The sequence below is a fragment of the Syngnathoides biaculeatus genome, chromosome 11, assembly GCF_019802595.1.
Source record: "Syngnathoides biaculeatus isolate LvHL_M chromosome 11, ASM1980259v1, whole genome shotgun sequence".
Taxonomy (NCBI): Eukaryota; Metazoa; Chordata; class Actinopteri; order Syngnathiformes; family Syngnathidae; genus Syngnathoides; species Syngnathoides biaculeatus.
The window spans coordinates 3,280,784-3,293,706 of record NC_084650.1 but is presented as its reverse complement, the minus strand read 5'-3'; the positions used below and the strand labels follow the sequence as shown (position 1 = coordinate 3,293,706).

Sequence of the window (12,923 nt, the reverse complement as noted above, 5' to 3'; positions counted from 1 at the left end):
GCTGATATAGGGTACTCTGTACCGTACGCACTGGTATGTTATAAAAATTAGATATCCTCACAGACTTTGTAAATGTTCATTGACATACTTTATTTCCAAACAGTGACTGAAACAGCAGTAAAATGGCAGATAAATTCAGTCTGTCCTTCCCAGTGTCATTTTCATCCCGAGTTACGCTCCTCACGTAGCAGTCGAGCCTTTTAATCCCAAAATGTTTGTACTCTTTCATGCTCCACGCGTTTAAAATCCACTGGAAGATCAGTTGGATGTGGCTACTTTCGTGACGGACATTGATCCACTGGTTTTGTCATTGGTGGCCACATATTATCATGTAGTGGCCAGATCTGGCCCTTGGGGCTTGAGTTTGACACTGGCACGACACAATCAGTGGCTTGACATGAAATTAGACTGAAAATAAAAACATCAAGTAAAATAAATCATACATTTTAGGTGTACTTAATGACCAAATTTATTCTAGTTTGTTACGTCTTTATTTTTTACTTTGATTATTTTACTTATGTTTTGGTTGCTCTTTTCCACATTTAAAATATAGTTTTGGTGGTTACATATAGGCTTGAGACTCTGTATCGCAAGATAGACTGATGGGGTGGGGGGAAGCGTTCTGTAGATCCCTCAAATTTTCTAGACTGTTTTTGACTGACGTCACACAACTTCTGACTTAGAGAACGGGTGCCATTTTGGATGGGTGAATTTGAGTAAACAAACCGTAACTAAGCAGAAATCAGTTCAGAAAGGCGTATGAATGAAGGCGCACTACTATGTTAACGGTTCCTCAAACAAAAGTGGGCGTTGTAAAGCGTTCTTTCGACTGCCAGCTGTGATCAAGAACCAGTGCGAGAAAACTGAGCAGTTATCAACTAAATGGCGAGAACTGTGGCTGTCAGCAGAGCCGATCTAAAAGTCAAATCATTCCCTTATGTCAGAGTTTGCTATGAGCATTTTGTTCTTGGTAGATATTGGATACCTTTTTAGAATTTCACACCTACTTAGCAATAACTAAGTTCTGTGAAAGACAAGTATTCTTTTGGACCAAGGGGCTACATACTGTAATACCCCTGTGTGAATACAATGCATGGCTCTCAAAATCTGTATTTTCTGTAAACCCACAAAAGCAACTAAAACTGAAGTGAATCCCCTTCCCTAGTACTCTATAATGAATCTGTCTTAATCTTGATTTAATTGTTTACATATTTGGTTTGCACTTGCTTTTCTCATCTGTCCAAAGTGATCGTTATGTGCACATGTTTGCAAAAATGAAAATAATAATAATCTACAGGCGGCACGGTGGGTTAGCTGGTAAAGCGTTGGCCTCACAGTTCTGAGGTCCCAGGTTCAATCCCGGACTTGCCTGTGTGGAGTTTGCATGTTCTCCCTGTGCCTGAATGGGTTTCCTCCCACATTCCAAAAACATGCAACATTAATTGGACACTCTAAATTGCCCTTAAGTGTGATTGTGAGTGCGGCTGTTTATCTCGATGTGCCCTGCGATTGGCTGGCAACCAGTTCAGGGTGTACCCCGCCTCCTGAATGTTGACAGCTGGGTTAGGCTTCAGCACTCCCCGCGACCCTTGTGAGGATAAGCGGTGAAGAAAATGGATGGATGGATAATCTACACCTTTTTCCTTGGTCTAATCAACATAATTTAACACAACGCTGACTGTAATCACCCGAATGAATACTTTTGACAGCATTCACTCACAAATGAAGTATCCTCAGCTGACATGTTTAAATTGCATTGTGCGCTACACTAACCTTAACTGTGTGGGGAGACAGGTTGCTGACAATGGATACCGGCGCAATACGAACTCAGCCATTGATGAATTGAGTATGGGCCTCCAGACCTTTGTCATTCTTTAGATGGTTCATGTTATAAGTGCGTATCGATAGTTGACGATGCCTCAATAGGTTACGGACGCCCACAGTTCGAAATTCTTGCTCCATTTGTGTTTCTTCAAGGCATATGGGTCGATATTGTCGATCAAAGCACACTTCTTGTCATAACGGTTTCTTGAAACATCTAATGAGCCCCGATAACGTTCCAAAGTCTTTTTAGCCATCATGCGTCACTTGGAACAGTTGTACGAACATTTGTGTAACTCAGGTCTGTATGCAAAAGCGATAGAGTGAACGGCGTGTGAGTAGAGTGAAACCATGGATGAGGTCACGTGGTCGAAAAGAGTCTATTGCAAAATATTTTTTCTTTATTAGAAGTGGCTGTACATAGATGTAATTTTACTCTTGAGTATGACAGTAAAGATCATGAGGTAAGTCATTCATGTCTGCCTTTGACCGATTTGACCAGACTTCCAGCATGGCGGCAGGCTCACAGTCTGTTTCGATGAAGCAGTCACCAGATGGCGACAAAAATGACAAGCCAGGTAATGCGAGCCTCTTCATAATATAAAGCCCCCTACAGATATTTCATGTACTATCCTGATGGTGTATATCAAATTTTTAGGAACAGAGAGTGAGTGTGTTGCTTCATCCTCCACTTTGGTTCCAAAGTAAGTAAACAGTAATTCCCTGACTCCCCCCACAAATTTGTTGAACATTTTCTAATTGAAATTCATTCAAAATGTATAAAACGGCTCCATTTAAATGTTACCAATGTTATGACAGCATGTGGGAGGGGTATTTTAACACTTAAACAATACAACAAATGTTTTTTTTTTAATTCCACGACTGCAAAACGCACAATATGATTGGAATTTGTTTTTGCCTTCACAGATGTTTATGTGGTGTAAAAGTGTGGTAAATGATTAAAGCATGTGGGAGGGGCATTTCAAGCAATAAAATGTGGGTGGATCTGAAACATATCTTCTATGAATGGAAATCATTGGAGCATAATTTCTCCTGAATGATGCACACTGCCAAAATCCACCCCAAAAATGAGGAAAACCCTTCATCCTCAGGTTTAAAATTACAATTCTAATTCCATTTTCAATGCTTCTTCCAGATTCAGTTCTTTATAGATTGTCATTGATTTGTAAATTTGTAGTTTAGGGGGGAAAGAATATGCAGGGGACTTTCAACACGGGAAGGGGAAGCGGGGAAGTAAATTAAAAAAAAAAAAAACCCTTTAAAATGTTGGAGTCATTAATGAGTACGATTATTGAGTAATGGTTGTGCTGTGTGTACTTTCATTCTATTCCATTAGAAAATATCCAATAACTGTTCCACTGTCATGTTCTTGAGGATTTTTTCAAAATATGTAATTAAGACAACTTTGTGGAAATTCTTCTGGAGGGAATTTCTTTTGCTGTTTAATCGATTTTTGATTTTGAGTTGATTTTGGTATGAATGCTTAGATCAGTGGTCAGCAACCTGCAGCTCTGGAGCTGCATGTGGCTCTTTCATCCTTATTTTGTGGCTTTGCGTGGCTTGGGATAATAAATTGTCTGATGGAAGTCTTATATTTAAAATGACTATCATGTCTTATTAAGGTGTATATACACACACACACACAAACACACACAAATTTTTTGAGGGTGTCTGTACATTAAAAAAATAAATAAATAAAGGCTAACATCTTCATTTGGTCTTTTGTTTTTGACAACTTTGACTTCTCTAGCTTAGCGGTGCTGCCAGCACGGCACTCAAAATGGGCTTGTTGCATCGGCATATACGTGTGCGCACTTGTGGATTTTTGTGGCCAGGTGCTGAATCATTTTAGCGGACTTCCTGAACCAATATTGAACGTCTCCTACCCTTTTACAGAAAGCAGCTCACCATTGACGACTTTGACATCGGTCGACCTCTGGGAAAGGGCAAGTTTGGCAACGTGTACCTTGCAAAGGTGAAGCAGGTGGAAGCCCTTGTGGCTCTGAAGGTGTTGTTTAAGTCCCAAATCGAGAAGGAAGGTGTGGAGCACCAGCTCAGGAGGGAAATTGAGATCCAGTCCCACCTCAAGTAAGTCTTTCCCTTGACTCACTTCACAGCCATCAACAGAGTACAGTGGAAACCTCTGTGGTCAAACACGCTCCTTTCTAGGATAGGGTTATCCAATAATTCAACATCAGCCGGGAGTGGAAATAAATAAGTATTTGGTAGCACGGTTGCCAACTAATGAAAGCATGGGTGCCCGACTTTTTTTTTTTTTTTTTTTAACCTCAAGATCTACTTTTAAAGCAGCCAGCCTCTGTCAATCTACCGATGGGGGCGCGCATCGGCGCGACTGCCCTGGAGAAAGCAAAAGATGGACAGTAAATAGGAGGCCGGTTTGCTATAACGAGCTTTTTATGTGCGCACGATCAACGTATTGGCCACACGTGAATCAAGCGATTGACAAGATGGATGATTTTCTTTCTTTGGCATGCGGTCACGCAATCAACCAAAACTGCCTCGGTTAGGTCAAATCGTCCCCCATGTGGTGTTTGCATGTTCTCCCCGTGCCTGTGTGGGTTTTCTCCAGTCACACCAGTTTCCTCCCAGTATCCCCAAAGCATGCACGGTAGGTTAATTGAACATTCTAAATTGCCCTTAGGTGTGAATGGTTATTTATATGTGCAGGGTTCGCACGCGGGCCTAAAAGTCCCTAAAAACCCTTAAATTTTCGAAGGTGCATTTAGGGGCTCCTGAAAGTCCTTAAAAATCCGCAAAAACCGGTCAAGCCCCTAAAAAGGCCTTAAATTAAAAAAAATCCAAGGGAGGACCTCTACTGCCGAAATTCTTCCTAAAAAAAAATTATCTTTTATTTAAAAAAAAAATACCGATCCGTCTGGCGTCCAAAACAGCCGGAAATTGTCAACGGAAGTCACCGTGTTGACAACTTGTCGATATTCCATTGTTTGTTTCCGTGAGTAGGCATTTCACTTCGTCTTCGTTACGGCGTAGCGTAGTTCTTTCATCGATCCAACTTGTATCATGGGGAAGTGCATTTTTCAATATGCTTGGGTTGAAAGTAAGGAGTTCGGGAGCTGGGTTCGTCGAGATCCAATAGATCGGCACATGTTTTACTGCCATCTGTGCAAGCAGAGTTACCAGCTTGAAAAGATGGGCGTCAAAGCGCTGGAGTTGCACCGGAAAAACAGGAGACATGCTGATTTGGCGAAGACTCTCTCATCTTCCGTTGGTATGAATCTGTTTCTAAAATATCAAGATAGTGAAGCATCAACTTCAGGCAGTGGTACTGGCAGTGCATGCGCACCTACAGTTGTCCAGCCATCGGCTTCAACCAGCCGGAAGTCAGGCTTTATGAACGTGGTTCAATACACGAAGACGGACTCGTTAAAGGCAGAGATCGTGTGGACTTTAAAAGTGATCTGCAGCCATTACAGTTACAAATCTTGTGAAAATAATTTGAAAGTGTTTGCAGTCATGTTCCCAGACAGTGACCTTGCTAAAAACTACCACTGTGGGGAAAGGAAGACTTCGTACCTGCCCACTTTTCATCTCTACTGCCTCAAAGCCAAAAAAGCCAGAATAGAGACTGACATATCTACGCTTATTGAGAAGGCTGACAGGCTGTGTGAGGAGGCAGAAGAAAAGAGGAATCTGAGGTTTATCACCGAGGCCAATGCACTCAGAGGCAGAGCAAAGGACAAGAGAGCCACTTTGGCACCTCTGCAGCAACAAATAGAGGAGGCACTGGGTAGGCTCAAGGAGCTAGAGTAGGGGTGCTGAGACAGACATCAATAGAAGACATTTAAGTATATAGTTGCAATTGTAGTTAGAATCTGTTTTTCTGTACACTGTTATGTGAAGACGTTGACAATGGTCATACAATGAGAACTACCACAAGGGGCGACAGGTGATCACTGTCACAGGTACTGAGGTACTGGAACATTTGATGAACCAAGAACGGTTGATGGCACCATTGGGTGAGTCTTTTTTCCTTACTCTTGATTTCCCACGATGGCCCTAAATTTTTCGTGTCAGCCCTAAATTTTTTCCGTGTCGGCCCTACATTTTTCGTGTCAGCCCCTAAGAATGCCCCTAAAAAGCCCTAAAATTTTTTGGGTCAGACTGACTGTGTGAACCCTACATGTATGTGCCCTGTGATTGACTGGCAACCAGTTCAGGGTGTAGCCACCTCCTGTCCGAAGATAGTTGGGATAGGCTCCAACACACCTATGACCCTAGTGAGGATAAGCAGTTAAGATGGATGAATGCACTTAGTTTCTTTTATGATTTAACTTTTAACTATCTTTTTAATTGACCCCTCCGTAGAAATTGCGTCATCCGCGTCGCTGACCAATCAGAGGCCAGAGATCTGCATAAACCACGCCCCCTTTTTTGCACCCGCCGTTCCCTCAGACAACGTTGCATGGTCCAGTATAGCTTTTGTTAGCGTTTTATCGCGTGTTTGGGTTCTTTAACAATAGATATGGTTAAGAGGTGTAGTCACGGCCTTTGTAATAGTGGCGACAGGTATCCTGAAAGGCTAGTTGGTGGAGTTCAATTCGTACCCTTTCCAAAACCGAAGACCCAGTACGAAAAATGTCTTCGATGGATCAAACTTTGTGGAAGATGGCATGATCAACTGAATCCATCTAATATCAACCGGAACAGAAAACCGAGTACGAAAAATGTCTTCGATGGATCAAACTTTGTGGAAGATCGCATGATCAACTGAATCCATCAAAAATCAACCGGAACAGATATGTTCGCACGAAGGTAAGCCCTGTATCTGATTTTCAATACATGTCTCATCTAAATGAATGAGCAGTTCTTCGCTTGCATAACACAGCTACGTGTGAATGATTGACACACTTGATCTGTGTTGAGCGATATTTTGCGAGGACCTGACTGCACAAACGTGTGTCTTTGTTCGCGGCTAGGGAACTAAGCTAAACCGGACTAGCCAGTCCTAAAAGCCTTAGACGTGCACCGAGACACCAAGACTGAAGGAAGGATGTTTGAGGACACTATAAAGTAGTGATTGTCGTACTCGGTCGGGACTTACGTAGGTTCGGCACTAATTCAAGAATAACTATTGAGGGGATCGGGTGACGTTACACAAAGAAAACGAGAGAAACAACTCGTAAATCAAGCCTCGCCTTCTTCTTTTCCTTCACACGGCGGTTCACAAACGGCTATACAGATACACATACAGATTCTGCACACAAGTGTGATAGGTAACACGAAAATAGGAAACTGTCAATGACGAATTCGTCTTTGGGTTATAATATATTATATTATGTGGCTTCTCGGTCTTCCTCTGACTCTGGAAAGATCTCGCGCTAATATCAATGGTTTCTCCGTCGATATGCATGTAAATACCCCTCGCTGAAATACTTGAAGCCCTGCTGTCTGCTTTTCAACGATATTTCACTGTTTGCTAAGAATGCGAGTGAGCAATCAGCTGGAAAATCGGACAATTTCGCTGTAGTCTTTTCTTCCTGCGCCGCCATTTTTGCTCATTGTTTGTCTGAGGTTAGCACACGTGGGGTGACGTAACTTCAGGAGGCGTGGTTAAGTGCCCTGTACGGAGGAGTCAATTGATCTTTCAAAGTCACTCCTACCTGTTTTCATCTCAAAATTTTGCACGAGTCAAAAAAAAAAAAAAAAAAAAAAGAAATCTGGGACAGCCCAGATCTCAAAACTTCTAAATTGAGCCACTTGTAATTCATGATACCACGGTAAACATAACGATTCTTTTTTTTTTTTTTTTTTTTTTTTCTTTTCTTTCTCAGGCATCCCAACATCCTTCGATTTTACAACTACTTTCATGATCGCAAGAGGGTGTTTTTGGTGCTGGAATATGCGCCACGAGGCGAGCTATACAAAGAGCTCCAGAAATACGGACGCTTTGATGACCAGCGTACTGCCACTGTAAGACATTGTGGTCGAAAATGGGACGCGTGAATCTGGTCAACGGGGACAGTGCCGTTTTCAATGATTGTTTATAAGTGGAAAAAGTTCTGAAGCTTTCACTGCTTCCATTTCCAGTACATGGAAGAGATCTCTGATGCGCTGATGTACTGCCACTCCAAGAAAGTGATCCATCGCGATATCAAGCCAGAGAATCTCCTTCTTGGCTTTCGTGGAGAGCTGAAAATTGCAGATTTTGGTTGGTCAGTTCATGCGCCTTCTCTCAGGTAAGCAGCCCTGAACTGTCATTGTAAAGATTTTTCAAAATGGAGGTGTTTTTTTTTTTTTTTGTTTTGTTTTTTGTTAATTTTTTTAAAGCCACAATTGCAAACTTGACATTTGTGCAGGCGTCGCACAATGTGTGGAACCTTGGATTACCTCCCTCCCGAGATGGTCGAGGGCCGCACCCACAATGAGAAGGTGGACCTGTGGTGTGTCGGAGTCCTCTGTTTTGAGTGCCTTGTGGGGAACCCTCCCTTTGAAAGTCGCTCTCAGTCTGAAACGTACAGAAGAATTATGATGGTAGGTCATGGAGGCAGTTTTTCGAACAATATCTGCATCTTTCAGGTAAAATGACCACATTACAGCCGTTGCTAACAGAAGATGTGGAATTTGTCTTTTCCACAGATCCTTACTGAATTGGCTCTAGTGTCTGATATGACTTTTTGCTGTTGGATAGAAAATGCAAAACTAATGATTCTAGGCTTTACACGACCAGGGTTCTGAGGGCAGGGGGGTCAGATCAGACAACGGAGGACGACGCAGATTGAATGTTTTGCAGAGGCAATCAATGATGTCTTTGATCTGATCTGCCCGTTATGACATGAAAACCATTCAGCATAAAATTTTAATCATCAGTTGATGCTGATCAGATCGGTGTGAGTTTTGAGAAATGTTAGGGGACAAAAAACCCTGTTTGGAACATTTCACTGTGAAGAACTACGCGATCTAAGCTTGGCCCATCATTTCTGTATCGACTTAATTGTTCGATAAACAAAACTGAAAATATTTTACCATACTCAAATTGTCATTTTTGTGGTGAGTGAGAATCACACAGTGAGTGGACAGAGTTGGACGGCTGTGTCAGTGTATTGATTGGTTGAGAGCTCCAAATATGTCATGCCCATGGACTCGGCAGCCTCTGGGTCCACCGCATTGGGGAACAGAGCAGGTGACATGATGTCACAATGGCGCCACGCAGCGGTTGATTTACATCATGGCATGACAGTTGTTGCCAACACTTTGCATTTTCAGTTTTTATCATTTTTATGATGAATCATTGCAGTCCTTCGTTACAGGCATATCCAAGATTGTCTCGTTTCCAAACAAAAAACAGTTGAGGAAAATAAGTCTGTGTACTCCTGGAAGCTTTAGTATGCCCTGTTGCACACTAGTTGCATGTAGCGGTGTCATTCGCCACTGAATTCGCTCTCTCATGGGATGTGATGGGATGGAGGGCTAATTGTACTCTTTTGTCATTTAGCTGTGGGGAAGTGTATTTCATGCTGCTGTAAAATTTGGTGAACTCAACGGGTGCCCTTATTGTGAAGTCATAGCTTTTGAAATAGTTGGGTCAAAACAAACATTCTGACTTGATGGGGGGGGGGGGGGGGAGATCCTGGTCAAGAGTGTCGTGCAGTTGGTTAAGGTACATTCTTTGACCATTCCTGTAGGTTTTATCAAATTACAAATCAAAAGCAGAATTTGACAAGTTATTGCTTTATGAACCCATTCATCCTGAGTTTTTTTTTTTTAAATGCCAGGTGGATTTGAAGTTCCCAAGGGTTGTCTCAGAGGGTGCACGGGACCTGATCAGCAAGCTGCTTCGCCACAGCCCCACCGATCGTCTCACGCTGCAATGCGTCATGGATCACCCATGGGTGCGCAGCAACTCGCGCCGGGTCTTACCCCCAACTGTCCCACCAAAACCCTGTAATCCAAAGTTGCCTGCTTGATTTTTTTTTTTAAGTTCTGGTTTTGTTTTTTATTTTCTGATGTATCCTAATATTGTACAAAAGGTTCACTCTGTCAGTTCTAATAAAATGTTGTTAAATGAATGTTTTAAGGTTTTTTTTTTTTACATAAGAGGATGAGCAAGGATAGTTCTCACAGACCCGTGAAATAGTACAGTCGTGTTCAAAATAATAGCAGCCTAATGTGGTAAACAGATGAATCCATGTTTTTAGTATATTTTTAATTCCTACATGTCAAAAAGGTGACCAGCAGGTGCAGTACATTCTCAGAAAGCCAACAAGACACAGCGTTCGCGATATACACTCACTGAAGGCTGTGCAATTGGGCAATTTGTTGAAAGGAGTGTGTTATCAGAAAGACTTTTGTGAATAATACTTTGAAAATGAATATTTAAAACCTTTTCTTTGGCCCACCCTGCCCCTCTCTCCCTTGTCCTGGTATGAGTTACATGAATGGGCCTTCAGCTTGGTAATGACTGTAGAAATGACACCTCATTAGACAGTTGGGCTCCCTGTGAGCATCATTTCCTCACCAGAAAAAAAGTCATCTCCGACCTAAGAAAAACCGTGAGCTACAATTAAATCCAGTTAGATGAGCAATCTTAAAGATGATTGCTATTGACTGGCAGAAGTAATGTTCCTTATATCACAGTTTAAGCTACAACTACCCATAATATCTAAGGTGTAAGGCACAATTTTACCACCCAAATTGTCAATAGTGCATATGATATAATATACTGTCGGTACAGGAGAAAATGAAAAAGACTGACATTTTATAAACATATGCCACCACCTAGAGGTTATGAAAAAGCTATACAGTACTTTGATTCGAGTATGCTACTTGCATCTCATGGGAAAGACGTAGCTTAGACCTTCATTCCAATATGACCGGATTTACAGAACTTTACAGAATTTTTTTTTAAATACAACTGATAAACTTAACCATCAAATTATAATGTATATTTTGTTAATGGTTTTCTGAAATGGACGCCCGTTTAATTTGAATCCTCTTAAAATAAAATTCAATGTGTTTCACCTGGTTCTTCATGTTTTGAAAACCATGAAATAACAAAGACAGTACAAATATTCAAACCCTGTTAGAGTAAAAATTATGGACTTTCGTCTTTTGAGTGTAATAAATGGAAGGATAGATGAGTTTTTCAGGGTGACAAAAATGTGAAAATTTTCTTCTCCAGAGCATTTTATTCAAACTGAGAATCACATCACCATATTGAAAATATTGTATTTCACTATATACAATATAGTATTGAAAATATTTAAGTATGAATGCATAACAAATATGAGGGCATAGTAAATTCATATGATTAATGATCAAGACAGATTTGAACATTTCACCATTAGAGTCAAACAAGTATACCAATCAAAATAAAACAGCTCTTCTGAACAACAACAACAACAACAACTTACGGTATCCTAACAATAATGTAGAGCCTTTTAAAATCCATTTCATAGTGCTTGCTAAGACTCCAACAAAATTATTGGCTGAAATCCTTTAGGAACATCCTTCTATAACAAAACAGAACAAAAAACTGTTGGCTAGTGTGTCTCAGTTGAACAGTTCAAAGACACTTCTGTGCTGGGTGGAAGGCTGTTTAGTGCAGGGGGGAAACAACAAAACAAACAGTCAGCCATATTACACAGCGTTATCTATCTGACTTATGCATGTTGATTTGTTTTACCGGCACGGATGAAGAATCACTTTCAGCTTCATCAGACATTGGTTCCTCTTGCTCTACGTCGCACTCCTCCATCGGCGGCAATCTGCAGATACACAAGAATACACACGAAGGGGACAATCGTCCAATTTCATGATTTCCCAAATCCTCTTACAAGGATGTGCTTGGTTCTTTGTCATCTTCGGTGGAGTTTGATCTCTTCGTGAGAATCAAATCCGGCATCTGGGATCTGAAACGTGTGAGACTCAAATGAACACAAAAATGCATGTTTACACAAGTGCGCGGTGCCACTATTTTGAAGCAGCAGCCAGTTTTGTTTTTACTCCACTTATGATTTTGTCAACTAAATTTACTATCAGGAATGGTGAGCAAGGGAAGCCACACGAAGCATCGAGGCTTTCCTAAAAATTGCACGTAAACGTTCAACGCTTCAAGGCTTCAGTGATGAGGACATCTGGTGGAAAACTGAAGCCGTAGCATTCTCGAAGAACACAATTCACTCCTTGGCACTGTTGAACATGACAATAAAAGTTCAGAAATGTCTGTAAGGTCTTCCAAGTGTTTTGTTCATTCTTCCCAAATCATGATTAAATCGTCATTACAATAAAATACACTGATACTCTCCCCAATCTGGAAAAGCATTCCAGATGAACCCAAAGAATAAATGCTAACGATATTAAATGTGGTTAAGGGTTTATTTAATGCTCCTAACTTTATTTAAAAACAGTTCTAAAAATGCCTAGCAGGATTAGAGAGCCGTCCGACTCTGTAAATGATCATTGTGTGTGAATTCAGAAACTTTTTTTTTTCTAATCTCTCTCTGTGTCATTTTATACACCTTGAATGGCACCAAAACACTCAAACCTGTCAAATCTTTCAAGCTGTCATTGGCTCAGAATGCGTTGAAACGCCATGACCAATAAAAAGCTTTTACAATTCGAAAAACAATAGCAACTGCTATAACCATCCCCACATTTAACCCACTAATGCTCAATATATTTATTACCATCCATGTATCCATCCGTTTTCTTTGCTGCTTATCCTCACAACGGTCACAGGGCGTGCTGGAGCCTATCCCAGCTGTCATCAGGTAGGAGGCGGGGTACACCCTGAATTGGTTACCAGCCAATCGCAGGGCACACAGAGACAGACAACAGTCGCAGCACTCACAATCACGCCGAGGGGTAATTTCAGGTGTCCAATTAATAATGTTGTTTTTGGGATGTGGAAGGAAACCGGAGTGGCCGGAGAAATCCCACGCAGCCACGGGGAGAACATGCAAACTCCACACAGGCGCGTCTGGGATTAAACCCGGGACCTGAGAACTGTGTGGCCAACGCTTTCCACCTAATTCACTGTGCCGCCAATATATATATATATATATATATATTACCTTGCATCGTAATTTTTCATCCATGCA

At 41.4% G+C, this 12,923-nt stretch overlaps 2 protein-coding genes across 11 annotated transcripts in view; one reads left to right on the top strand and one right to left on the bottom strand.

Annotated features, from left to right (window-relative positions):
* The first annotated feature begins 2,313 nt into the window (after positions 1 to 2,313).
* LOC133509120 (aurora kinase B-like) lies at positions 2,314 to 9,890 on the top strand. Its single transcript, XM_061835853.1, has 7 exons — positions 2,314 to 2,399; positions 2,480 to 2,525; positions 3,739 to 3,930; positions 7,656 to 7,794; positions 7,912 to 8,060; positions 8,181 to 8,355; positions 9,597 to 9,890. Exons 1-7 carry the CDS (start codon positions 2,333 to 2,335, stop codon positions 9,786 to 9,788), a joined length of 960 nt encoding a protein of 319 aa, XP_061691837.1. The 5' UTR covers positions 2,314 to 2,332; the 3' UTR covers positions 9,789 to 9,890.
* Positions 9,891 to 10,989: 1,099 nt separating this feature from the next.
* LOC133508600 (cohesin subunit SA-1-like) overlaps positions 10,990 to 12,923 on the bottom strand; it is a 40,341-nt gene continuing 38,407 nt past the window's right edge. For 9 of the 10 annotated variants that reach the window (XM_061834820.1, XM_061834821.1, XM_061834822.1 and 6 more), the window contains 3 exons: positions 11,658 to 11,732; positions 11,507 to 11,588; positions 10,990 to 11,415 (listed from right to left, as the gene is read on the bottom strand). In XM_061834820.1, coding sequence (XP_061690804.1) covers positions 11,374 to 11,415; positions 11,507 to 11,588; positions 11,658 to 11,732 — 199 coding nt within the window. In that variant the 3' untranslated portion in view covers positions 10,990 to 11,373. The remainder of the gene's footprint in view (positions 11,416 to 11,506; positions 11,589 to 11,657; positions 11,733 to 12,923) is intronic. The other variant, XM_061834818.1, reaches the window with a different exon arrangement.

What these genes read in the sequence shown, in the direction of transcription:
- LOC133509120 (XM_061835853.1), top strand. Translation starts at nt 2,333, where the DNA reads ATGGCGGCAGGCTCACAGTCTGTTTCGATGAAGCAGTCACCAGATGGC. An exon ending in GAGATCCAGTCCCACCTCAA is followed by an intron (nt 3,931 to 7,655) that starts GTAAGTCTTTCC and finishes TTTCTTTCTCAG; the next exon opens with GCATCCCAACATCCTTCGAT. An exon ending in GTTCATGCGCCTTCTCTCAG is followed by an intron (nt 8,061 to 8,180) that starts GTAAGCAGCCCT and finishes ACATTTGTGCAG; the next exon opens with GCGTCGCACAATGTGTGGAA.